General features: G+C 35.3%; 2 protein-coding genes across 7 annotated transcripts; one reads left to right on the top strand and one right to left on the bottom strand.

The window, feature by feature from the left end:
• The first annotated feature begins 471 nt into the window (after nucleotides 1-471).
• Nucleotides 472-15,336, top strand: LOC121868813 (mitochondrial import inner membrane translocase subunit Tim21-like). 6 transcript variants are annotated; one of them, XM_042369768.1, is made up of 7 exons: nucleotides 7,366-7,399; nucleotides 8,097-8,225; nucleotides 8,466-8,658; nucleotides 9,794-9,909; nucleotides 11,132-11,250; nucleotides 13,866-13,965; nucleotides 14,352-15,336. In XM_042369768.1, the coding sequence occupies exons 2-7, from the start codon at nucleotides 8,139-8,141 to the stop codon at nucleotides 14,490-14,492; spliced, it is 756 nt and encodes a 251-aa protein (XP_042225702.1). In that variant the 5' UTR covers nucleotides 7,366-7,399; nucleotides 8,097-8,138; the 3' UTR covers nucleotides 14,493-15,336. The 6 variants fall into 6 exon arrangements, with proteins under 6 accessions (XP_042225708.1, XP_042225704.1, XP_042225707.1 ...); XM_042369774.1 differs by lacking the exons at nucleotides 7,366-7,399; nucleotides 8,097-8,225 and adding an exon at nucleotides 472-492; XM_042369770.1 differs by lacking the exon at nucleotides 8,097-8,225 and having other exon boundaries at nucleotides 7,329-7,399.
• A 1,085-nt stretch (nucleotides 15,337-16,421) lies between these two features.
• On the bottom strand, nucleotides 16,422-26,781 carry LOC121868814 (transient receptor potential channel pyrexia-like). The gene is given in 4 exon segments (XM_042369775.1): nucleotides 16,422-20,484; nucleotides 20,487-21,181; nucleotides 25,520-25,686; nucleotides 26,633-26,781. Coding segments are annotated over 4 exon segments (2,748 nt in total). The 5' UTR covers nucleotides 26,709-26,781; the 3' UTR covers nucleotides 16,422-18,674.

Here is a 26,781-nt window from a genome sequence, read left to right as displayed (position 1 = left end):
AGTAAAACAGCAGTTTGTGTTGCAAGAAATCAGCGTCTTTAGAAAGAAGTTTTGTTTAGTATCGGTTAGATACAATTGGATTAATTACCATAAAGGGATTAAACGTTTGAAGACAATATTAGTATAAATTAATGATAAACAGGCAACCTCATAAACAGCCTGCACACAGCTGTGCCCGATGCATGATGTTCTTTAACATACTTAACGATTTTTACTTATGTTTATTTATCTAAACATAAATTCATATAGGATGGCTCATTGCTCTATCCATTTTAAAATCAAATTAACAGTATATACCAGCAGAAAGGCATAATATAATGCGAAACAACAAAGCCCAACCAGTACATTAAGCAACGGGGAACTAAGTAACCAATCACCGATCACTTTTACCTTCATTCATAATTTTTACTATGTAGTATAGTAAACAAACGGCCATGAGTTGCCAGCTGTCTCCAGCAGTGTTCGAAGAATCTTAAAACATGACTGTACAAGGTATGCTGTATATAGTTTGTTAGTACATATTTATGTCTGAGTTGTGAAAGCAGGCCTATTATGTGCAATGATTTATGAGTTGTGAAAACAAGCCTACTGCAGTTATCCTTTTTTCTTATATTTTATATCAATACACATACAGTATTTCAAAATATGAATGGTTGTTTTAAATCTCAAAAGATTACAAACTTCTAGCTAGACAATACATATTACATGTTTTTATTTGATAAGAATACCCTAATAATATTTACACAAAACAATGATTATAATTACAAAATCAAGGCTCCCACTACTCATAAAATATAGCTGAAAATTTGGCGTTTTCTGGTTTACCATTTTTTTCGGTTAAATTTTGGCGGATTGGGAAAATTTGATCTGGGAACACTGATAAGTAATAAAGGAGCGATGTTTGAACGAGGGTAACGAGAATAATACACAAGTCTCCAGGTTAAGTATCAGTCAGAGTTGATACTACTGTAATACTATACGTTCTCCTGTACTGTCCCCTCCTGTAGGAATAACGCCGAAAAGTTGAACATGTCAGGCACAACCTACAACACTTAGCTGTGATTGAAAATGCTTGCAAGCCTTACCTAACCCTAACCTGGCACTGTTAACCAAAAACAAAAGCTTTTCTAGCAGGACTGAAAAGTCATATAAAAACACGCCAGGGTTCGTGAGTTACTGGAGCAAATACAAAAATGACGGGCACTTCAATATTATTATTTTTTCTACAAGTAATAATCATACACCAATCAGAGACATTATTTCCATATACTTTAACTAAGATTTATAAGTCATTCTAAAATTATTTCATTTCATGAAGCTAAGGAACCTCTTATTTCACCAGATGATGAAACACCCTAATAATAAATAAGGGCGGGGGGTTAGGTCAGGTCAGGTTCATGAGACCCAAAATATATACGGAGCCATAGTCGATCATGAAGTTTATCATCTAAAATATTCTAATAAACCTTATTCAATATCACTGACCTTTGATGTTGTGTTGTACTGTACTAGGATGTTGAGCCGGGTTATAGTCTGAAGTCTGTGCATGTAAATTATGTTTTTAGGAAGTCAAAAACGATGGGAGAAAAAAAAAAGGTGAAATAAAAAATATAAGGCCATTTTAGAAAAAAGTTTCAAGTTGTTCCCGGATGTATAAAAAGTAGATGAACTTGGTGAGGTAAAAACTATAGCCTGTGAGAGAACAGTGTGGTGGTGTCTCGACGTTAACTGCACGTCTTGGGGGAAAAAACGAGAAAAGGAAAAAAATAATCGAGTAAAAACTGACCAACAATATTTGCTTTTCATGAAAATTGGACAGTGTTTCACAAGCTAAATAAGAGAATTTATAACAGATGAGACAGTGTTTATGGTGTGTGTGGCGTGATAAGAAACCTTCGATTATTTACACTAATGTGAACTTAAACATTAATTACAATAACTTGCTGTTGGTCATTATTTTTACGGGGATTAGCACACCTTATTTCCATTATACAGTATACACCTAACATTATCTGGTCATTTTCATTATATCCACGTAACATTATGTTCATTTTCATTACACCCACCTTACATTATCCAGTCATCCAGTATATTCACCTACTATCATCCAGTCATTTTCATTATATCCACCTAACATTATCAGTTCATTTTCATTATATCCACCTAACATTATCTGGTCATTTTCATTATATCCACCTAACATTATCTGGTCATTTTCATTATATCCACCTAACATTATCTGGTCATTTTCATTATATCCACCTAACATTATCTGGTCATTTTCATTATATCCACCTAACATTATCTGGTCATTTTCATTATATCCACCTAACATTATCAGTTCATTTTCATTATATCCACCAAACATTATCTGGTCATTTTCATTATATCCACCTAACATTATCTGGTCATTTTCATTATATCCACCTAACATTATCTGGTCATTTTCATTACATCCACCTAACATTATCAGTTCATTTTCATTACATCCACCTAACATTATCAGTTCATTTTCATTACATCCACCTAACATTTTCAGTTCACTTTCATTATATCCACCTAACATTATCAGTTCATTTTCATTACATCCACCTAACATTATCAGTTCACTTTCATTATATCCACCTAACATTATCTGGTCATTTTCATTATATCCTCCTAACATTATCAGTTCATTTTCATTATATCCACCTACCATCATCAAGTCATTTTCATTATATCCACCTAACATCATCAAGTCATTTTCATTATATCCACCTAACATTATCTGGTCATTTTCATTATATCCACCTAACATCATCAAGTCATTTTCATTATATCCACCTAATATTACCTGGTCATTTTCATTACATCCACCTAACATCATCAAGTCATTTTCATTATATCCACCTAATATTATCTGGTCATTTTCATTACATCCACCTTACATCATCCAGTCATTTTCATTATAACCACCTAACATCATCCAGTCATTTTCATTACAATATACAGTGGGGTATGCTATAACAAATCTAATTGGTTCTAGAACCTTGTTCATTATAGCATTCGTTCGTTATAGGATTAATCCGTTCCAGGCCCCCAAATACAACCACTTAACACTGAAAAATATAATATAAAATTGTAAAAATTATAAAAAAGTGCATAAATATGCATCTAAACCCCTGAAATAAAGAATATCATTAATATTTGTAATAATAAAACAATAAATTAGAAAAAAAAAAATTAAATTATGTTCGTTGTAGGAGTTTCGTTCGTTATAGCATTCTCAATTTTATAGGTAAAACCGTTCGTTATAGGAATATTCGTAGTAGGATCCGTTCGTTATAGCATACCCCACTGTACCCACCTAACATTCTCGGGTAATTTTTATTGTATCCACTGTTTCTTTTGTTTTTTTACGGGGATTAGCCCATCCGGGCACAGGTCACTGACCCACATCGGGGCCGGGGGGGGTAATAATAATAATAATAATAATAATAATAATAATAATAATAATAATAATAATAATAATAATAATAATAATAATAATAATAATAATAATAATAATAATAATAATAATAATAATAATAATAAAATTTATACTAAAAAATATAAAATATAAATATTAATAATAGCTGCAATAATAATAAGAATCATAAAGAAATACAAATATGAAAAAAATCAAAAGTGAGAAACAATATACAAGTACTGTACAGTATGTATGTTGTGTTGTCAAAGTAATAGAAACAATTGAGACCCTGCAATTGTGTGTAAAGGAGGCAGAAAGTCAGATCAGCAACCTGGGACTTGGCCATAATTTTCGTGATGCCATATAGAAGCAGAGTCTACCATTAGACACTATGTACATTATGCTTCCAATATCTTCCCAGGCGGTAGTACTTCCCTGTTTTCATTGTATCCACCAAGCGTTATTCGAATTTCAGAAATGACCATTTTGTCCCCAGTTACCAACAAATGATTACCATGATTCAATTGATTTTGTTTTGCTTATTAAATAATACATATATTTACTATACCCCTATACTACTTATGCATAGTCTTAAAAAAATGGCAATATGACAGCAGCCAGTTTCAGAAACGTACACCAGCTCACTAACCGACACTATTTCAAGTTTAAAATTTGTAAACCCAAAGAAAAAACCATTAGGCCAAAACATGAGTGTAAGAGATGCACAACATCCAACCCCGTCTGGTCAATGAGATATGCTAGAGACTGTCAGTTGTTTGAAAATGTAGACAAAATAGGACCACCAGAATGGTGCCTGCACTATGGCACTTTAGTTACCCAGAGAGATTAGAATGCCTGCAGTTGCCTAGCTTATACTATAGAGTATAGACGGACATGAGGTGACTTAATTGAAGTTTATAAATATCTCAGAGGGCACTACAGTATTTAGTAGTCCAGAAAACTGTGAGGGCAAGCTTTTTCAGAGTGAGAATTGTGAACTCTTGGAACAATCTGTCAGAGAGTGTTGTGACGGTACCGAGTGTGAGCTCTTTCAAAACCAGACTTGACCAATACTGGGACAGGTACAGATACTGTACATTCTGGAGCCAGTACAGCACATGCCCAAAACTTACCAACAGTGTGAAACAGAGACTCAGTACACATGTGCATAGAACCTACTTGGAAGGTTTGATGCATGGCACCAACATTTAAACACCTCACTTACAATGAAAGATTAGGGAGTGTCCAATTTCCTCGTTTATACAGTACTGTACTATAGAGGGCAAGGACAAATTTAGTTAAGTTTATAACAGCCTCAAAGGGCATTATTTAGTCATATGTACATATCTGGAGTTACCAGATGTTCGCCCAATAAGAGGTTCTAAAACAGCTATAAGAAATACAGTACAGAAAACTGTCAGAGCTAACTTCTTTGGAATGAATTTGTGATCTCTTGGAGTAACCTGCTAGAGAATGTTGTGTCAGCACCTAGCATGAGCTGCTTGAAACCAGACTTGACCAATATTGGTACATGTTCAGGTACATTCAAGAGCCTGTACATGCCCAGTATATACTTGTCAACAGTATGTAAAAAACAACAGACTGACTGCCAGACATGCTACTGGGCTGACAAGTGGTGAAAACAATAAATCAAATCAACTCAGAAAAAGATAAGAGTGATTTACTCAATGGTGTGTCATTTATATACAGTACTGTGTATGTACTTTAAGAATCTACACATTTCCTTTAAAGAAACTGTTAAAGAATTGTAAACAGAAGTTTTCAATATGCAACACAGATGCTTCTTTTCTTTTCTTTGGTTCCATGAAAATAGTAAAAAGAACCCCTCAAACTCATGTCCGTGCCTTGTTAAGACATAAAAAAATACATATACTGTACTGTACCGGGTGTACTGTCACTGATATGTATGTACCCCTATGATATTGTACACTGTCTGGTACTGAACACTACTCTTCATAAGGCTATTGTGCTCCTTCTAAAACAAAAATATGATCCTATTTCAGTGGCTTTAAACTGTGACACAATTCAATTTATGTGTCTTTATATGCACAAGTTTATACATACAAAACTGTACAATATAGGCTGTGGATATTTGTCAGCTTGTCTGTTAGGTAGTTTGTTTTTTTAGAATAACACGAGAAGAAGTTGATGAAAATGGATGAAACTCTATGGAAACGTTATTTACAATCAATTGAATCGATAAATGGAAACAATAATGCACAGAACCTATTAGAACTTTACCTAACCTAACTACCCCAACTTACCAGAAAAACCTTTTAAAACATACCTAACGACACTGAATAGATTCCCATTTCCATTCATTAATTTAATAGATAGTAATTATCATTTCCACAAACTTTCGTCCAATTCTATCAACTCCTTATGGTGTTAGTCTAAGAAAACCCAACCTAACCGACAACCGGGCCAATATCCACAGCATTTAATATATGCTATACTGCAGGGAAAATAAACCGCACTTAACTATGGTTAATTTTCAATGCACATTTCACCTTAACATTTGTGCTGATGCATAGACTGTAAATGCTGTGGAGGCGGTCCCACTAATTACCCAAATGAACCCAAATGTACCCAAATGTAGCCACAATGAAGTCAAATGATGGTCATACAAGAGTAAATCGGGCTGTGAATCACTTCTCGATTAGTATTTGGTGGCATAAAGTCACACAAAATTGGTAAACTTAATTTAATCTGAGATAGGTTGGGTTAGGTTAGGTACATGCACTCGATCTATTAACTCAGGTTAAATTAAGTTTTCCAATTTTTTGTGACTTTGTGACATCAAATACTAGTCGAGAAGTGATTGGCAGTCCGATTTACGCTTGTATGACCATCATTTGACTTCATTGCGGCTACATTTGGGTTCATTTGGGAAATTAGTCGGACCGCTGTGGAGGACCGAGGATACAGTTAGAAGACAAGCAGAACCAACAGTAACTGTTTCCTGCCTCCTCCACTGATCTCTATACTGTACTATGCATTAAAAGAAGCATTTTAATGAACTTCCCATGGAAAAATATAAATAAATAAGCATCAGCCTTTCTTACGGTAATTTTACCATGTCAGAGATGCCATGAACCCCTCCCCCTTATCACACACACCCAATTTTTCTAACATGTGAGGGGTGACACAGTAAACACAATTTATTAACAAATAAAGTGCCATAACCTGCCATGAAGTACAATGTAATAAACAATTACTGTACATTTATTTTAATGGGATCCATGCTATCTAAATGCCGAGATAAAATCTTTTTCGAGGCCTTAACTGTGGCTTCATTATTTCATATATTTTGAAATGACAATTATGAAACAATATATGGAAAACAAATGCGGGTTCAATAACTCTGGTGAAACAACCTTTACAAAAGATCTCTGACGTAGACTTACTTCACTTGAGTTACGTCATAGAAAGCGAGCTTTTATACAAGGGTGTTTAGACCGATCACAAGACGAAACAAACCAAGTTACATGTATCAGTGAATGTTGTAACAATAATGAGACACTTACATTGTCTGTGTTGTCGGTGGTCATCCTCATACAGCAGTGGGTGAAGGAGCAGCAGGAGGCAGTACACACACACACACTCTCACACACCCTGACAGATCACACTGGTGGTCCTCAACATCGTCTGCTCCTCGAGATATTCCCGCTACATCTGTTGAATAAAATATTAAGTATATCCTCTTACACCAAGTTATGATTTGTTCCTTTGAAATAGCTTTATTAGTAAGAACACTTACTTATAATGTACACATTATATTTATTTCATATATTTATATGTTAAACAATGAGTATTTTTTGTGTTAAAATTAAATATTGGAAATGTTTGAGTTTACCAGATGATTGTGAGAGAACGAGGCAGACCATCAGCTGATATAGTGTAAACAAACCCGCCGGGAGGAAGGCACTGGTTGTTACTCTACTCTAATCCATTATAACATTTAGGTTATAGTCTGTTTTAATCACCTCGGAAATTTACATGATCTTTTATTCCTGATTATGAGCTTATACACAGGTGTATGTGTTTGTTGTACGATCTAAGACCAAGTCTGTATATTTGTCTGGCCAGCGGCATGGACGGGGTCCGACTAATTATCCAAATGTAGCCACAATGAAGTCAAATGATGGTCCTTCAAGAATAAATCAGATTGCCAATGACTTCTTGACTGGTGTTTGGTGTCACGAAGTCACAAAAAATTGGAAAACCTAATTTAATCTGAGTTAATAGATCGCGTGCTTGTACCTAACCTAACCTAACACAACTCAGATTAAATTAAGTTTACCAATTTTTTTGTGACTTTATGACACCAAATAATAATCGAGAAGTGATTCACAGCCCGATTGACTTCATTGCGACTACATTTGGGTAATTACTCGCTCCCTCTGTACATGCAGATTAAAGTAAGTTTTCCAATTTTTTGTGACTTTGTGACACCAAATACTAGTCGAGAAGTGATTGGCAGTCCAATTTATTCATGTAGGACCATTATTTGACTTCATTGCGGCTACATTTGGGTAATTAGTCGGACCGGCATGGACTGGTTTATGGTGTATACAGTACATAATCCTTAGGATGAGTGATTAATATTAAATGGTTGAATTTTTAGCCAAAGGATTAGAAGACAAAAAGTCGGTCCACAGTTTTGAAGATGGACATCCGAGGTTTGGTAGGGAGGTGTGAATGGCAGAAGAATGGTCGTGCACTAATCCCTGTTCTTCCACCCAACCAAAGCTGGGTAACTTAACTAGTAAACTTATAAAAGTAATGATAAAATTATCCCTATGAAACTTCACAATCATATCAACAAGTTTCACACAGTGTCAGTGTGTAGTTAAACCATTAAAGAAACAGATGACATGATCCAATCAAAGCAACCTTAGCCAAATCATTGCAATAATCTTGCTTCATCAGTAAATTTTAATAATTCACTAACATATGATTGTGGTAGATATTGAAAATATTCTTTATATTTCAGACAAACGTGATGATTTTTTTGCCTCTTCACAAGTTTATATGCCAGAGATGTATGGCATCACAACTTTCTAATCACACCTGGATGTCAATCATTAACAATCGCCAGTTCAATACAAATCACAATTTACAGAATGTTAGAAAATCTGTTTCCAAGCATGTCAGGTCTGACACATCCGGTGGATTTGGACACAAAGGTAAGTTATCCTGTCTCTAATACTGTACCATTCATGTAGCTTTTACTGGATAAAGGTTAAGATTGAGCTGCCACCTTTTTTTTTGTGATTGGATCTTTATGATTATAAAGTAACTGTTTAAATTCTTAGGCTGCAAGTGAGGTCAGGCAGAAAAGGCAAAACAGGTGTGGATTAGTTAAGTTAATGTTAAAAACAACAATTCCCAGGGAGACTTCAGAGTTAAACAGATCACCAGTAATGACAGCGGACATGACCCAAATAACCAGATCTAATCAACCTGACCTATACAAAAATTACCTAAAAATAACCTAAAGTTGTTTGGTGTCAGTGTTATATGCCACCATTAACCCCTTTACTCTGGGGATGCCACTTTTGATATTTTATTTGTCTAATGCCAGACAGTGGCTTAGCTGTCATCATTTTTCATCATAAATTAAAATGAATTCAGTAAAATGGAGCTTTCCTCCACTCCAGCCCTTATTAAGTTTAACGTCAGAGGCACGTATGCAAAACAAAGTTAGCCAGCACAAGGCACTTTTAAGCAAATATCCTGCTGATAATGTGGCAAACATCCCTATACAAAATGAAATTGTACTTTTTCTTCAAAATGATTATATTTTGGGTAAAAAAAATTCCGTAATTTATTATTTCCCTTAGGGCGAATTTCTATTAAATGAATGGCTGTATGTCATTTTCTCTGAAAGATCATATAGTTATTTCTTGTCAATACATTTTTTTATTCATTATTCCTCTATGCTCACACACTATGTAATTCTGTACAGTATTGTGTTGGTGGTAAAACAGTAACATCTCTCTACTGTGTCCTGGGTTCAATCCCCGGCATGGTACAGATGTGAGAGAGGTGTTGACCAGTGTGACTCTATCAAGCATTGTTGGTTTTCTCTGGGTACAGTAATCTGATTTCTTCCTGTGCTAACAAGACAGTGAAGGTCATAAAGTAGTGTACAGTAACAAAGAACAGACCAACGTGCTGAATGGATAGTAAGCTTTTAAATGGTGAATGATAAATAAATATTGTTTCTGTGATTCCCGTACTTGTAAGGTTCATGTTAGTCTCTATTGTTCCCTGGCTGTTTAACAGCACTGTACTGTATATAGTAACTCTTATTTGCAGCCAAGGAAGCCACACGTACTACATATTACACAGCTGTTGTAGTGCTCGGAGTGGGGGTGACCGGCCTCATGATGTACTCAGTCTTCAAGGAACTTCTCTTCTCCTTCTCACCACAAGTATGTGTGTACTGTATAATACTGAACATAATAACTCAAACAAAGGAAGGGAATTGAAACAAATGTTTAACCATTTAAAGTAGTTTATTGAAGTCTCTCGCTGCAGCAAAGTTCAGGAAGCTGTCCATAACTCTGGACAATGTCTGACAATTATGATTACTGAACTACAGTACAGCACTGTACTCTTATAATTCTACATCTCACCATTATTATCCAGCGTTATGGCCTCGGGGACTTTTCAGCAGTGAGGTACCATGCCACCTGTGATAATTTTTTTCATTTCACTTAATTTAAAAGGTTCAAGTTTTATAGCATTTATAACTAACCAGTATGTAAAGATAATGGGATTTTTTTCTGCACTCTGATCACTTTTAACTTGTTGTCTGCTGCTGTACGATACAGTCCAGTACAGCACAGTACAGTAGTTGATTCTAATTATCAGTTATTGTATCTTAGAAATTAAAAGAAAAAAATCAAGAATGTTCTCAGATCACCGAGCTGCTGCCTGACCTGTACTACTTCTACTGTACTTCCCTCTCGGTTACCTTCTATGCCCTTGATGCAGCCTGAGCATAACTTCTCTTGACTAATTCCCATATCTTATCAACTGCTTCTTCAGCCTTATTGAGATGCATTTTTTCAACTTGCTCTAATTAGGTAACCACTAAGGATCCAACTTCCAATATTTTTAACTCAAACTTTCTCTTTCCTTTATGCTCTGCAGTAGTCTTGTTGCCTTTCATGTCACATTCGAGGCAATACCAGTGACAGTTTGTAGTCTATGCTGAATTTATCAGTGTCCTGAATCCCTTACTGTCCTCAACCACACAATATTAATATACCTTTACTTTATTTATAACAAAAGGGTATCATGACTTTTACAAATAATGTAAGCCATTTGGTATTTTTTTTATTTAGAAATACAACTTACCTGTTCAAGTATTAATCCACTTACCCTTCCTGATTTTCAATACCATATTTTATATGTTAGTACTAATTGTATTCTTTCATACAGTGAAACGTCTACTTACCGGACTAAATGGAGATGAAAGTCTGTTATGTTGAGGGTCCGTTAGATGTGAAACTCCTTATCTAATGGGTTATATGAATATAGAAGTCCATTATTTGGAGGTTTCACTGTACTGGTACTGTATTAAAACCTTTGTGTATAGTGATTTGATTTTCAGTGCAGTACAGTAACATGTATGTATTATACTTGCAGACAGTATATAGTGCTGCTGTTGAAAAGTGTGTTGCCCATCCAAGGGTCAATGATTACCTTGGTGATTCAGTCAAGAGTTATGGTGAAGAAAGTCGGCGTGGGCGAAGGCAGCATATCAGGTGAATACAGGGGGTTCCCTACTTATGAACGCCCGCTAATACGAACTGGGTTAAACTTTAAATTTACAGTATACAGTAGTATTTTATTTACCTGATGACTTATTTTTTACTTTTATTTACTGTATTTTGGCATTCTATTTCTTCTTTTGTCTTAAATTAAGTGATTTTAGATGTATATAAGGACTTAGGCCATGCTATAGTGGGATTTTAAACATTATTCTGTCAGTACAGTATGCACACAGTATGTGTTCTGACTTACATATAAATCCGACTTAAGAATGTCCTCAGGAATGAACATAAGAACATAAGAATGGAGGAAACTGCAGCGGGCCTATTGGCCCACACTGGGCAGTCCCTTTTACACCCAACCCATATTGCTCATATATCCACCCAACCTATGTTTGAAGCTATCCAGCGGATTCAAGTTAATGATGATGTTCCGTAACTTGTTCCACTCATCCACTACTCTATTTCCAAACCAATATTTACCTATTTTGCGCCTAAATCTAAATTTGTCTAATTTAAAACCATTGTTACGAGTTTGCTCCTGGTTGGATAGTTTGAGTAACTTTGTTATGTCCCCTTTGTTTAGCCCTGACTTCCATTTAAGCACCTCGATCATATCGCCCCCTCAGGCTACATCTCTCGAGGGAGTGCAAATTAAGATGCTTTAACCTGTCACCGTATTCAAGGTTCCTAATGCCCGGGATTAGTCTTGTCATTCTCCTCTGAATTCTTTCTAGGGATTCTACATCCATTCTTTAGTGCGGTGACCAGAATTGAACTGCGTAATCCAAGTGGAATGGAACCTGTTCATAACCCGGGGACCCCCTGTACTGTATTATTTATCTATGTCTTGGTAATTTTGGTGTTAATCTCAGGAGACAGGTTAAGGAAGGTTAATGGGGCATTATTCTTCTGTGGTAGTACTGTACTATACAGTCTGCTGAGATTACCCCTGGGCTATGCTAAGCATTCACATCGTAGATCTACAAAGTGTAGGAAGAAGTATAAAGAATGTAATAATTTTCATTTTCTTGCTCTGCTGTTGGTCTTGAGAACAGTTATGAGAGGGAATGAGTCCTCAGATGTAAGTACAGTAAGTCTGCTCTTAACGTCGTCCTTAACGTTGTTTCGGTACTACGTTGCTAAACTTTAGAGACGAAAAATTTGTTTACTGTCCCGGTGAACCAATACTACGTCGTTTTGCGTCATCACAGACTACATTTTACGATGCATCACCCTCTCTCATCTGGCTGTGCTATGCTCTCTCGGCTTGGCACAGTCTCGGTGACTCACCACCCTCCTCCTCTCCCACCCTCCTCCGCTCCCGCCCTCCTCCTCCTATCCCGCCCTCCTCCTCCTATCCCGCCCTCCTCCTCCTATCCCGCCCTCCTCCTCCTATCCCGCCCTCCTCCTCTACTCCCGCCCTCCTCCTCTTCTCCCGCCATACTCCTCCCCTCCCACCATCCTCCTCCTCCGCTTCACTACCCACCACACACTCGCTCTACCACCTCTGCCCATCGTTGAGTACCAATACAAACTTAGTACCAGTAGTTGTATATGTATGCATTATTTTCTACAGAAATGACATTGATTTTCTGTATATATGTAATGTATTTCATGGGGCAAAGGGAGGCTCAGAAACATAACTCCCATAATGTATCTACGGTATTTCTTATGGGGAAAAATTGTTTCACTTAACGTTGTTTCGTATAACGTCGTGTTTTTAGGAACGTAACCCCGACGTTAAGCGAGGACCCCCTGTACTGTAACTAACCAGACTGTGGCTGTGGTAAAGCCAGCTGTTGTCTATATGAGCAAAGACTACGCTCCCTTCCTTTAAATCATCTCTTAAAAATATCTGTTGTCTAGGTATTAATATTTCTTGTAATACCTTAATACTGTACAACCCATGTTGTACTGCTCCCCTATTATACTTATGTTTTTCAATTCCACTGTAACTTATGTACATATATGTACTTATAATATAAATAAAAAAATGAAATAAAAAGTAATAAATAAACAAAATTAATAAATATTGAAGTGATAACTGTGGTAACATTATGAGATGTTCTTATTACTACCATGCTATTGTACTATTCCAGATGATACTAAATGTTACATAATACTTCCTTGAGATAAATGTATAGTATATGTCAGGTGCCTCAAAGAGAGCTCAGGTTCTCAACTGGCTCAGCCATGTTAATATTGTTATTATTATCCACTCTGTATCTGTGTTTTTCTGACTAAATAAACTGTTTCAATTCAATTCAATAAACACAAAAAAATAAACTACAGTATTAAAAATATGTTACATACTCATAGATTTATTGATACTTTATATCACTTCTTTTTCAAATTTTCTACTATTTTTCCCCAGCTGTGAGATGTTGTTTTAAGGATAAGGAAAGTTGTAGGTTTGCCTTTTTTTATTTATTTATTATTAGTGTTTTTGTTTTTTTATAAAGGATTAATTATTATTTTGATATTTTACTGGAGAATTGATGCTCTTCAGGAATGCAGTTAGGAAACAAATATGGATTTAAATGGTTAATTCTTCAGTTCGTTTTCACCAATTCTCCATTGAGATTGTGTTTTCCTTATACTTTTAGTCACCTGTCTTATGAAGTGGAAGGCAACAAGGGTCTGAGGATCAAGTTCCACCTGAAAGGTCAGCGAAGAACAGCAACAGCTAATCTTGATGCTCGGGAGGTTAGTGTGTTAATGTGGTCAACTGTTCCTCGGTGAAGCAGACTTCATAAGACTCCAATAGTGGACCACAGGAGTTGAAGACATTATTTTATAACCAGTCACCCTCAGTAGTTACGGACTCCACACTAAAAGTTTGGTTCATCTAAGGAACTTTCGCTAGTACAGTACAGTATTTATGAATGTAGCGCCACTTTGTTCAGCCATCTTCAAGGGTCATGGTAGTTAAAACTGTTTTTTTCTGTTCATTATTTATATGCATAATTTATATTATTTTTTATATATCAGAAGAATGTTTCCAATTCTTCTGACCTTTTATGATAATTTCCTGTAACTAATACATACAGTACTAAGTAACTATAAAAGTCTAATATCAGACCTTGTTACAGACTTCCTCTGGTTGGGAGTTCCGATACTTGTTTGTGCAACTTGATTCATACCCATATGAAGTCATTGTGATCGAGGACAACCGGGGAACAGTATTTGACTCTTCCTCATCTGCGGAGTTGTCCTCCCTTCCTGGCACCTAACCAACACTACACCATGATGACACCTCTGCACTTACACCACTGTTTTCCTCAAAGTACTGTAGTCAAGTTTTTAATATTAAGTGTTTTATAAATTTTCTATGGACAACTTATTGGTGTGTTGTGTTTGATAAACTGTTTGAATTATATAATGTGTAAACACATGATGTACAAAATGATTACTTAACCTTCAGCTTGTTGCTTTGTGGCATTAAGGGGATTTGGGATTATTATTTTTTAATTTAGATAATTTTCCAGGTGTAGCTGTTGCTTATACAATGACCCCCCTCCCCCGTCATATCATGTGGGCCTAATGGGGATGTGTTGTGATGATTTTCAAATTACATACACAACAATAATGCAGTAATAGTATTTTTATATTTTTAATATAACATACAACTCACAGGTGGGGAACAGCTGGAAATTTTCCCCCTCAGTCTGGCAGCGAGATCTAGGGGTACGGTAGACAAGCCCAGGCTGAAGGACGTGTAACAAGTGTAATGATAAGTAGAAAATTGCATAGTGTGATAATGGTTGTGTATTGCTCAAGTTTTTCAATAATTTTCAGGTTATCAAACTTTTCCTTTCCGTTTTTCCTGACGTGAACGCATCATTAATTAAAATAGACAATGGGACCACACTGAGAATGACTGACAACTGATGTTTATGGCAGTGTGTTTAAATGCTAACTGACTTCCTGTGAGTGGTAGTGCTGTAGCTGTAATTTTGGCACCCATTCGGGAGGGGGGGGGACTACATTTTTACTTGTGTACAAAGAAATGTATATTCCCTTTATGTGTTTGCCCTTAGGACAATTATTTCTTTTACCTGTATTGTATATATGTGTGTGTGTGTGTGTGTAGACACACACGCACAAAGCACATACAAATAAATAATATTGTAATGGGAAAATAATCACAAATAATCAGAAACAAATTTATTAAAAATGTGAGTCTACCCTCAAGTCTGTGCTCTATTAATAAAGTAATAAAGCACGAACCTGAGGGAAGATTGTTACATTTTTAATAAATTTGTTCTGATTATTTATGAGAGGATTTTCCAAATATTATCTATTTGTATGTGTTTTGTGTGTGTGTGTGTAGACACACACACACACATTTACAATACAGTTTAAGGAAATTACTGTCTCTAGAACGAATGGCTCCCTGTCCCAGCCGCAAAAATTCTGGCATCTTTAAAACTACCCACAGACATTCTTGGGTACATCCTGGGTGTCATCCGCGAATAATAGAGGGCTGCGAAATAAAGATCCGCGAACTTGGGTGGCCCCCTGTACTGTAATCAGTTCTTTTTTTTTATGCCTAAACTATTGGTCCAAATGTTAAGAAACTTCTACACAAAATTTATTTTACTGTGACAAACTTTCAATAAACAGACTTAGCTTCCTGAAATAGTTTTGTAAATGGTCCCCCAAATTACCTTAAACCTGATGCTTAATATTTCCATTTGGAATATGTTGTTATGAAATACAGTATAGCTGAACTGTCACCTCTAGTTGCTACAGATCAACTGGGGATTCTTCATGCAACTCTTTTTGATGCTAAACATCTGAAATAAAAGTTTATATGATGAATTTAAGATTGTCTCTTTTTATCTTGCTGAGGAAGACTAAAAGGCAGGATGTTTTGGTGGTGCTGTAAGTAGAACATGTGTATACATTATAAAGGAGTGAGAGATTTGTCAATGCTGTAAACATTATGCAGTAATTGTGTACATTGCAGATGCACATTGTACATAAAGCATCCATGCTTGGTACCTAACTTGTGAATTATTGAGACTCCGTGTAGTATCTGCTCTATGTAAATAACTATTTTACAGAATCCTCTTGGTCCCAGACTCTTTGCTGTACTGTACAGTATACTGTACAGACATGTAACAACTTGAGATGTTAGGTTAAAGTACATCACTATACAGCACAATATCCACTTTATTTGAGTAGCAAAACCAGATACATTGCTTGAATTTAGTTTTACAAAGCAATATAGTTGTATGAAGGCTATATACACTATTTTAATTATATTTTCACTCAACACTGTTAACCTTTTAAGGCATTTTACATCATACTACCTTATGGAGTACAGTACTTTACCACAAACTTACAGTAAGGCTGCACACATACTGATGGTAAACAGAACAACAGTTACAGAAAGTGTAGGAGAGACCTATGGTCTTATTACATGACTTGTGAAATACATTACTGTTGAAAATTACTTTTCCTCCAGTTGATGGAAAGCTAACTGGTACAGTATACAGTACATATCTTATACTGAATATATTGTCAATTAATATTGTTTTAATCATATCCCTCCACTTGTGCTCTATAGGCATAGGAACGTTTCCTTCCAAAGCTAAGCTCTTTTTGGGGGAGTGTACTGAACATGGCAAATTAAATTGCAGTCTAAACTTTTATTTTCCTGGGTGGGGGAGGCACTTAATGTAAAATATTGCACTCTGAATATTAGGGGGTGTTGCTGGTGCTCCCTTGTTTCCAATGCCAGTGTATTGTTAGTTAAATGCATTAAGTAGTCCAGTAAATATTGTAGGTGAGGTGATTGTCAGGTGATCAACATAGAGCTTCCATGAGACCAAAAACTGGACACCTTCCCTCACTGATTGATATATATATATATATATATATATATATATATATATATATATATATATATATATATATATATATATATATATATATATATATATATATATATATATATATATATATATATATATATATATATATATTATTTTTTTTCCCAGATAGGTGATGTCATATTCACAGATCATGTATACGATATAGAAAATGTTATATGATATATACAGTAAATTACTATAAAGGCAAAAGTTTCAGTTATATAAAATAAAGCAAAGGTTTCCATACATCTGAGGACCGCTCACCTGCAGGAAGCTAATTTTCATGTTGAAATTTATTAATAAGTACTTGGTGTACAAGTGCCTTGAGCATCACAAACCACTAGTAAATCACTTCTCCAGAAAACTTAAGAAAATATACCAGATTATGCATAAATATTCCACCAATTAATATGAAGTACAGTACTGTACTGTAGAGTATATAATTTTATTAAGCAGGGTTTTCCAACAGTAGTTCCAGCAAACACAGTGAATGTTTACTCTTAACATTACATACAAAATTATAACCAAACAACTTCTACTGTATATAAAGAAATTCTCTTTTTTTTTTATAGTTTGTAACAATATTGTACATTTTTATCACACTTAACTGGGTAGTCAGGTTTGGATATCTTGTAATCATTCACCGATTATGTAATTTTCAACAATATGTTTTGTTTGTCTTATTTTGAAGTACAGTACAGTACAGTAGTCTAAACACCTAACTGTAAGCTTTATTCCTCCCCCACTTTATCTCTGGTTTAGATAAAGGGAAACAAACACCCCAGGAAAGGGGAAATTGTCCAAGTTAAAACACAATTAAGTACAAATTCTGTATCTTTCTAAAATAATTGTCATAAATGAGAGTAAATATGTCCAATTTAAAGTACAGTACAGTACAAGGATTCCCAGAACAATGAGCTGTATACAGGGTAATAGATATACTTGTACTACATTCTCTTAGGGTGGATATTTCATTAATTTATACGTTCTACAATTTTAGATCAATGATGCAGTAAAAGCTTCACTCCTTTATGTACTGGCATATAAATAAGCTCCTCTGGAGGGAGATGCATTATCACTTACTTATCTAAAAAAAAAAAGTTCTTAACCTATGTATTATCACAAAATACATTCCAGATTTTAGTTAAATACGCTACAGTAGTTTAGTAAGTACTGTACAGTACAGTATATATCAATTTCCTTTGTGTGGAAATAGAAATAAACACCTACTTAATTATCTCGCAACAACATAAGTACAATTCACTAGTTATGTGAACAACAGACATTCACTACACAGCACCACAATCATTTTTGCCCACTTGAGTGTCACACTACTGTATATACTGTATATGAATTACATACAATAATAAAATGATACCTTAGGCTGTATAATTGTAAGGTATACATTATTAATACCTTTAATATTTAGAAATATCATTTGCTGTTCAATTGTAGTAGACATACAGTTCAGCATTTGGTAACTAAATTATTAAGCGCAGTGTGAGATCTAAGTAAATCAAATGTTAACTGGTGTCAGAGCCTCGGAAGACTCTGACCGTCACTGTGGTGATGGGCAGAGGACGTGTTTACTTTTTCTGTGAGAGATGAAATAGCAGCCATCACTTCATCCAGACGAGTTTCGAGGCCAGTGAGACGGTGGTTAGCGACAGCATATTCTTTCTCGAGAACCACATCTTTTGCAGCTTCAATATGGGCTTCCTTGAGATGGAACGTGTGACAGTCACAGACACTCCAGCGTTCAACGTCACGGTTGGGGTACATGGTTATGTAGTGCTTATCATTAAGGCAAGACTGAAACATGAGTGTCCGCCGCCCCAGCCAGTTGAGCAGCCTCATTACTGGTTCGAGAGTCCGCACAGGACACAAAGTGGCAGTCTCTCCCTTCTCACAGCATTTGATTGGTCCTGGGACTATTTGCTGCAATGGACTTCCCAGAAATACAGATTCAATATAGGAAATTAGTTCAACACGACTGCTAAAACTGACAATTTCAGCTTCCTGCTGGATTTGTTGGATATCGCTGACAGCCAGACCATTAAGGAGGTTCATTAAGACAAGAACTATTAGGAATACAAACAACACAAATAAGAGGTGAGAGGATACAGGGAAGGCTGAAAGGGGTAATTCTGAATACTCTAGCTCACCCGTTGTCATAGCAATAGTTTTAAGCAGTGACTGGTGGTATGTCATGAAATTATCATCAACTTGGAACACCAGATAGAAGCTGATGCTGAATGCTATGATCATGAAAGGCATGATGATAAACTTGAGGAAGTTATAAGTGACTGTTGTGAACATGGTGATGTACACTGCAAGATAAGGGTGACGGCCAAGTAAGAGAATGAACTCAATCCAGGAGAAGAGTATGAGCCAAGCAGAGAGACTTTGTAGTGATCCAGCACCTATTGGAATGAATAACAGAATAGTAGTGAGCAAAACAATTGAGATTTCCAGCCAGTTCTCCAGGCGTGAGACATAGAGCTTCCATGAGACAAAAAACTGGACACCTTCCCTCACTGCTATATAGAGTGCAAAGAGTGAAATTAAACCTTTCAGGATATATTTGACAGTCATGCTCTCCATCATTTTCTCTCTGACCATCTCCAAATTTGTTGCAGTGCTGTTGGTATCTGGCACCTCTGTATTATTCTGTCCAGTTTCTTCTTCTGATGCAGGGATAAATGAGCCATGGAAGATCAGAATATAAGCTGTGAGAAGAATGAGGAAGGCTGTGTAGGCAAAGATATTGAAAAAGTAATATTGCTTAATTCTCTGCCACTTAAGGAAAAGGAAAGTGTCGATGATGGGATGGAGCAGTAGTCGCCTGTGTTTACGTGATGCACTTAGGAACCGTAGACACTCTGTTTCTGGCTGTTGAGAAGACTGTGATGGAGCCAGCATGCTATAGCGAAGGATTATTTCAAAGTCACGATCGGCCACATTACGGTTGTGTTCAATACATTCATTAAGAACTTCCTCGAGGACTGATGCTTGGATTCGAGTAATTGCAAGAGTTCCAAACTTGTTCTTGATGCCTAAATTAGCTCCATTCAACAGCAAAGTACGAACAAAGCTTTGATCATCACAGAGGACAGCGTAGTGGAGAGGTGTGCAGCCAAAGCTATCTTGGGCATCAATGTCTAAATAACGCCTCTCTTTCAGGAGTAGTTCTAGACACTTGTAATAGTTGACACCTTCATTCTTTAGTTTATATTCTCTCTTTACCACTTTGTGCAGAGGAGTTTCTTTTAGTAAGTCTGCTTGCTTCAGTGCCCCTTTCTCCAATTCACGCCCTTCTCTTAAGGATTTTATGAGCATTTTCACTATCTCGTGATATCCATTTCTGGTATATACAGGATTGGGGTATTATTGTTGGTGTCATCTTTTCTGGATGGATTAGCCCCATTCTTGAGTAGTTCCTCAACAAAATCAGGAAGTCCTTTGTCACATGCATACTGTAGAAGTGTATACTCTCCGTGGTCCTCTTCCAGAATGGAAGCCTTAGACTTTTCCTCAGAACTGTTAATTTCATCAAGGATTTCTCTAAAGAGGTCTAAATCATGATTAACTAGGGCATCATATAACTCCTCACTGAAATATCTTTGGGGTTTTTCAATCACAGAAAAATCAATTGTGTCAAGAAGACAGGGTAAATTCTTGTTGATGACATCACGAGCTGTTTTTCTTCCAACGGCAGCGTCAACATTAGCTCCTTTGAGAATCATTTGACGTGTCATGTACTCCCAACTCTTTGTAGCGGCCATAAAGAGAGGTGAAGATTTTTTACTGTCTACAGTGTCAACTTTAATCTTATTGCAAGAGAGAAGAGCATCAAGACATGCTTTAAAGTTGTCCTCGTTAGTCTTCAGCGAGTAGCCAAGATGTGGAGGGATGTCGGCGTATTCTCCCTCCTTTGCATTAGGATCTGCCCCTGCTTTGAGAAGTGCTTGAAGGATTTCTATGTTGCCATTATTTGTAGCATAATGTATTGGACAATACTTCCTGCCACTCTGAAGATCCTGTGGATATACAGATGAAAGTTTTGATTAATGGAGAATGGTACTTGAGCACCTGTGAAAAACAAAACTAGTCAATTAATCCAATGATGACTAAAATTCTGTGTGTACTGTACTGCAATGTCTGTCAGTGAAAGAAAAAGTCCATATCATCTCTCTCTAATGATTACTGTAATTTATTGTTCAGTTTATGAAATATAACAGTGAAACCTCCATATTATGGATTTCTGTCTTCATATAATCCGTTAGATGGGGAGTTTCTTATCTATGAGGACCCTCAATATAATGGACTTTCATCTCTTTATAACTATTTAGATGAAAATTTCACATCTAACAGACCCTCAAAATAACTGATTTTTCTTTCCATGTAGTCTGTTTCAGTGGTGGGCACAGTTACGCTAATCCGCTAACCGCTAATTAGTGAAGCTAACTTTCTCGTTAGCGGATTAGCGTTTTTAACGTTGGAAACCATTAGCGGACCAATTAGCTTCCACTAACTTTAAGTCCGCTAACAAAATTTATACATGTTTGTTCCTGTCTGTTGTAAGCGTGTGGCGCCGCGGCGCGTGTCTCCAACAGCCAGTCAGGCACGCTTGGCTGACTGCGTGTTAGTACGTGTAACGTGAATGGAATTTTTTTATTATTAAAGTTTAATTCTTTTTTTTTACAGTAAATAAAGAATGTCAGTGTATGTTGAAAGAAGCATAGAATGTAATTGTAAACCAATGTATAATTTCATTTCTCATTTATTTGTTAATTTAATTAGGATTTTTTTGTGTCAATATATTTGGTTATGCTAAGTACAGGTTGTACCTCTCTAGTCCGGCAACCTCGGGACCTGACTGGTGCCGGACTATGGAAATTGCCAGACCATGGAAATTCACCCTTTTCCTGGATAGATAGTGACTTGTGCTTATGCTTGGAAGCACTAGCACCACTTTCTCTGCATCATAGTCTCTTTGAAGACATGTTGAAGGGTTAAATGTCGTATAGTAGCTTCTCAAATTTCGCGAATTTTTAATTCTTTAACGTATTTTTTGGAAGACAAAAAAAATAAATAAAAAAAATTTTGCCGGCGGAAACTTGAATTTGACGGGTTTGAACTGCCCAGCAGTGCAGGCAGCGTGCATAATCGTGTAAACAGCGTCATTTTCTCTTATGTACAAAAGATTCATTATTGTTTATTACTGAATGTCTTTTATTTAATTAATGTTTATGTGTGCAAAATGACAATACAATTCATTAATATCGTAGAATATTAAAACACAGCGAGAAATGACACAGCATTGTTTTCGTTGATTACAAAGGCAGTGACTGACTGGTTCTACATATAAAACTGAAAATAAGGCCTTGGTTGTAGCTGTAGTAAAATTAATATGGTTGTTTTAAGTAATGTTATTTAATGTTAATAAATGGAACAATAGAAGTAGCTAACGATAATGGTAAAGAAAAAGAGAGATCGCGTATAAGTGCGCATATACACGTGAAAACATATCGTCATTACTTTACATACTAATATGAAAGCAACACTTATTTACTGTTCATATATATTTTAATTAATGTTTCTGAATTTGTTTTATTGAATTAATGTTTGTGTGTGCAAAATTAATAATACAATTACAAGTATTAATACACGGGAATATTAGAGGAGACGAGACGGCTGCCGGCATTGTTTATGTTAGCTACTAAACCAGTGACTGATTGGTTCTACATATAAAACAGAAGAAAATAAGATCCTGATTTTAGCTGTAGTAAAATTAATGTAAAAAATTAATATGGTTGTTTGAAGTACCTGTAATATTATTTAATGTTAATAAATGGAACAATATAAGTAGCTGACCATTAATGGTAAAAAAAAGTGAGATCTTGCTGTATGTAAGCAAGACACATGTGAAACATATCGTTATTACTCTACATAAGAATATGAAAGCAACACTTATTTACTGCTCATATATATTGAAGGGTTAAATGTTGTACTCTGTATAGACAAGCAGAGAGAGAGCAGCCAACTGCGGATGTAAACAAACCTAATTCCCGCGGCTTTGTTTTTTTTTTGTTTTTTTAAGGGATTAGTCCACCCGGCATAGGTCGCTGACCCACATTGGGCCTGAGGCAAAAATTTAATACTCCTGTAATAATAATAATAATTCAGATAAAAAAAAAAAAAGCTGCCTATCTACCTATTGGACAAACTAAAATCGTTCCGGACCACAGAATGCCGGACTAGAGAGGCACAACCTGTACTGCATAAGTTCATAACCAAGATGTCATCCAAGGTGTGTGCCAAACAAAATTTTCTTAAAACTTACTTTTCATTAAAGTTTAGAGTTTTCTGTTTATGTACATGACTAAGACCAACAATAAGTTATATAAAAATGCACTGGTATAATGACTAAGACCAACAATAAGTTATATAAAAATGCACTGGTATAATGACTAAGACCAACAGTAAGTTATATAAAAATGCACTGGTATAATGTGTATGTGGTTGGTATTGCATATTTACATGAATAATGCCGATATGTTGTATGAGAATGCAAATTAATTACAGTATTTGTGAAATTGTGTACAGTGTACACCTTGATAAGTCAATCATCATCTGATCTTGGCATGATGCTATTTGCTACCTATGCTATACAGTACAGTACTATAGTTTTGGATTCGTTTAATACTTTCTGTCTTTTTGTACAGTAAATAAAGATTATAAAGTGTATGTTGAAACTTGAATGTAAACTAATGTTTAATTTCATTTGTTCATTTAATTATTTGTGTACACCTTGATCATCATCTGATCTTGGCATGCTATACCTTTTGGAAAGCTCTATGTCTAAGCTACAAGACAACATATGAAAATTTCAGCTCTCAGGTCTGGTTTATGGTTTAGAGCCCCAAAAAAAACCAGAAGCTAAATTCATATAATAAAAGTTAACGGTTAGCGTTAGCTAACGCTAATTTTTTTAGCGGTTTAGCGTTAGCTGGTTAACTTTTTAGTTAGCGGATAGCAAAGCTAACTTTTCGTTTAGCTGTGCCCACCACTGGTCTGTTTAATAGAAGTTTCACTGTTGTACAGGGTCCTGACTTAACCAGTGACTGTCATAATAAGTCCCTCTGTTCAAATAACTTTACTTTTGTGTTGAATCAAAATAATGTATCTAAGGTAAAGAAGGGAAGATAAATGACAGGTGAGGGAAGAAATAATTAGAAATGAAGGACAATATGAGGAATTAACTGGAAAAATGAGGTGTATGAGAGGGAAGAAATATAGAACACTGTGTACGGGTGAAGAAATGAGGTAATGTACTGTACTGTATAGATGAAAAAACTCTGGTATGTGTGGGAACAAGGGCAAGAAAAAGAGGAGGTCAAACAAAATTATGTGAGAAAAATAAACTTGGTATCACTGTATTAACTCATACATATAGAAAAGTATGATGTGGGTATAATACTGTGCTGTACTTTTAGGTCTTGATTATACAAGGGTTATATTTTCCCAACATCTCACATACAGTAACTCAAATTTGCATAAATTGAATACTTAGTTGTATGGAGAAACATGGGATGTGTTCCAGATCCTTATGTGGACCTTTTCCAACCTGTATTTTGGCACATTTTTATAACACTAAGGGTACGTTCACTCGAGCGTACATTTTATTGACAACATATGATCCCAGAGTTAGAAACCTGTACCTCCTTTCATCTTGTCGATCACATGCTGGTGACAAAATGCATGCTCGTGTGGATGCACCCTGATGCACTAATATAGAGTTAAAAACTTATTCAATGTAATATTATAATTATTTAATACTACTTTAACCCCAATCAGGGTTCCCCAGAACACAAATGTTCCATGATCATCTTTTAAGGGTTTTGCAAAATTCACTGTCTCTAATTCAAATCTTTGTCTCATTCCATATCCATTTGTGTACAGTCTATTACTTCAGCTTCCCTTACACACTCAGTATTGTACCTAGACATCAGTCATATCTTGTCTTTCCCTTCAACCTCATCTGTGTACTGTGCCTTAGTCCCTTTAACTCACCAGACCTAACATTGGATAACCATAGTTCCTGTACCAATAAGTTTTACTTATGCACCCAAGCTTATTTTTCTTGTAATTCAATTGCCTAAGCATTAACCTCTTGTGTACAGGGCCCCTCTGAGCTGAATAAAATCATCTGGCATTAGCCAAATAAAATATTAAAAGTGTCATCCCTGTAGTGAAAGGGTTAAGATCATTCCTTGTTTCCTAAATCTCACGGGCATATTCTGTGCAACACTTATCCCTCACAGTTCACATATGCACCATGGCATATTTTATTTTAATTTAAACCAAATACAAACCCGAGCATTGGGATCAGCTGCAGCCTGCAAGAGGACTCGCACTAGTTCGACGGATTCATTCTGTGTGGCAACATGGAGAGCTGTGGCAGACACTGGATGTGGATAAACATGGTTCACGCCTGCTTTGCTGGGAGTTGCTTCAGTTAATCGTAGCTTCTCCTCGTCACCTGTAATTACGAATGCAGCATTTTAAATACCTGTACTGTACTGTACAGTACAGTATATGTGAGGCTGTGGACAAGAAACACACAATGGTTTGTTATACAGAGTATTATTGTTGTTTTTAGAATAAAACTCAAATAAATTGCTAGTCATTTGTAATGCTGTATTGTATTGTTTCCTCGTACTATATTAACAAATGTATGGTTCCAAACATTCTAATCTTAGAGAGAAGACTGGGCAAAAAATAGCAAATAAAGATACTGAATCATGTACATATACATTTGTACAGCTTTGAATATTATATAATTATATACAAGCAGTCAAACTTCTAGCCCACTTGATATATATATATATATATATATATATATATATATATATATATATATATATATATATATATATATATATATATATATATATATATATATATATATATATATATATATATATATATATATATATATATTATATATATATATATATATATATATGTTTTTTTTATATATATATATATATATATATATATATATATATATATATATATATATATATATATATATATATATATATATATATATATATATATATATATATATATATATATATATATATATATATATATATATATATATATATATATATATATATATATATATATATATATATATATATATATATATATATATATATATGATGAGAGAATTTTAATGCTCTCTGCTGTATTGTATTTACAAATACCACATACCTAATTTCAACTTTCACATCAATTACAAATACTGTACCATAGAGAACCAATTTTGATTTTCATATAAATTACAATACCACAGAGCTAACTTTAGTTTTAATTAATTTACAGTACTTACAAATCCTGCAGAGCCAAATTAATAGCATCACTCTCTGGTACAGGGTGTAAACAGCTCCTGGCAGGTGAAGGGAGAGCTCAGTACTAACCTGTTTGGACAGCGACGAGCATCTCCTGTACATAATGGTCCTCCACATCACCCCCAGGAGAGCCGCCCCCCTGCATGGCTGTTCCTAAAAGAGAACGGTGTGTTAGTTGTACCAAATAGGGAGAACTTAAGAATAATGACAAGGTGAAA

The sequence above is a fragment of the Homarus americanus genome, unplaced genomic scaffold (genome assembly GCF_018991925.1).
Source record: "Homarus americanus isolate GMGI-L3 unplaced genomic scaffold, GMGI_Hamer_2.0 scaffold30535, whole genome shotgun sequence".
Taxonomy (NCBI): Eukaryota; Metazoa; Arthropoda; class Malacostraca; order Decapoda; family Nephropidae; genus Homarus; species Homarus americanus.
This window is presented reverse-complemented; position numbering and strand designations above follow the sequence as displayed.

Excerpts from the sequence above, each read along its gene's own strand:
- LOC121868813 (XM_042369768.1), top strand. The coding sequence starts at position 8,139 with ATGGACATCCGAGGTTTGGTAGGGAGGTGTGAATGGCAGAAGAATGGT. Across the intron at positions 9,910-11,131 it reads TCTTCTCCTTCTCACCACAA|ACAGTATATAGTGCTGCTGT; the intron begins GTATGTGTGTAC and ends TTATACTTGCAG. Across the intron at positions 11,251-13,865 it reads GGGCGAAGGCAGCATATCAG|TCACCTGTCTTATGAAGTGG; the intron begins GTGAATACAGGG and ends TTATACTTTTAG.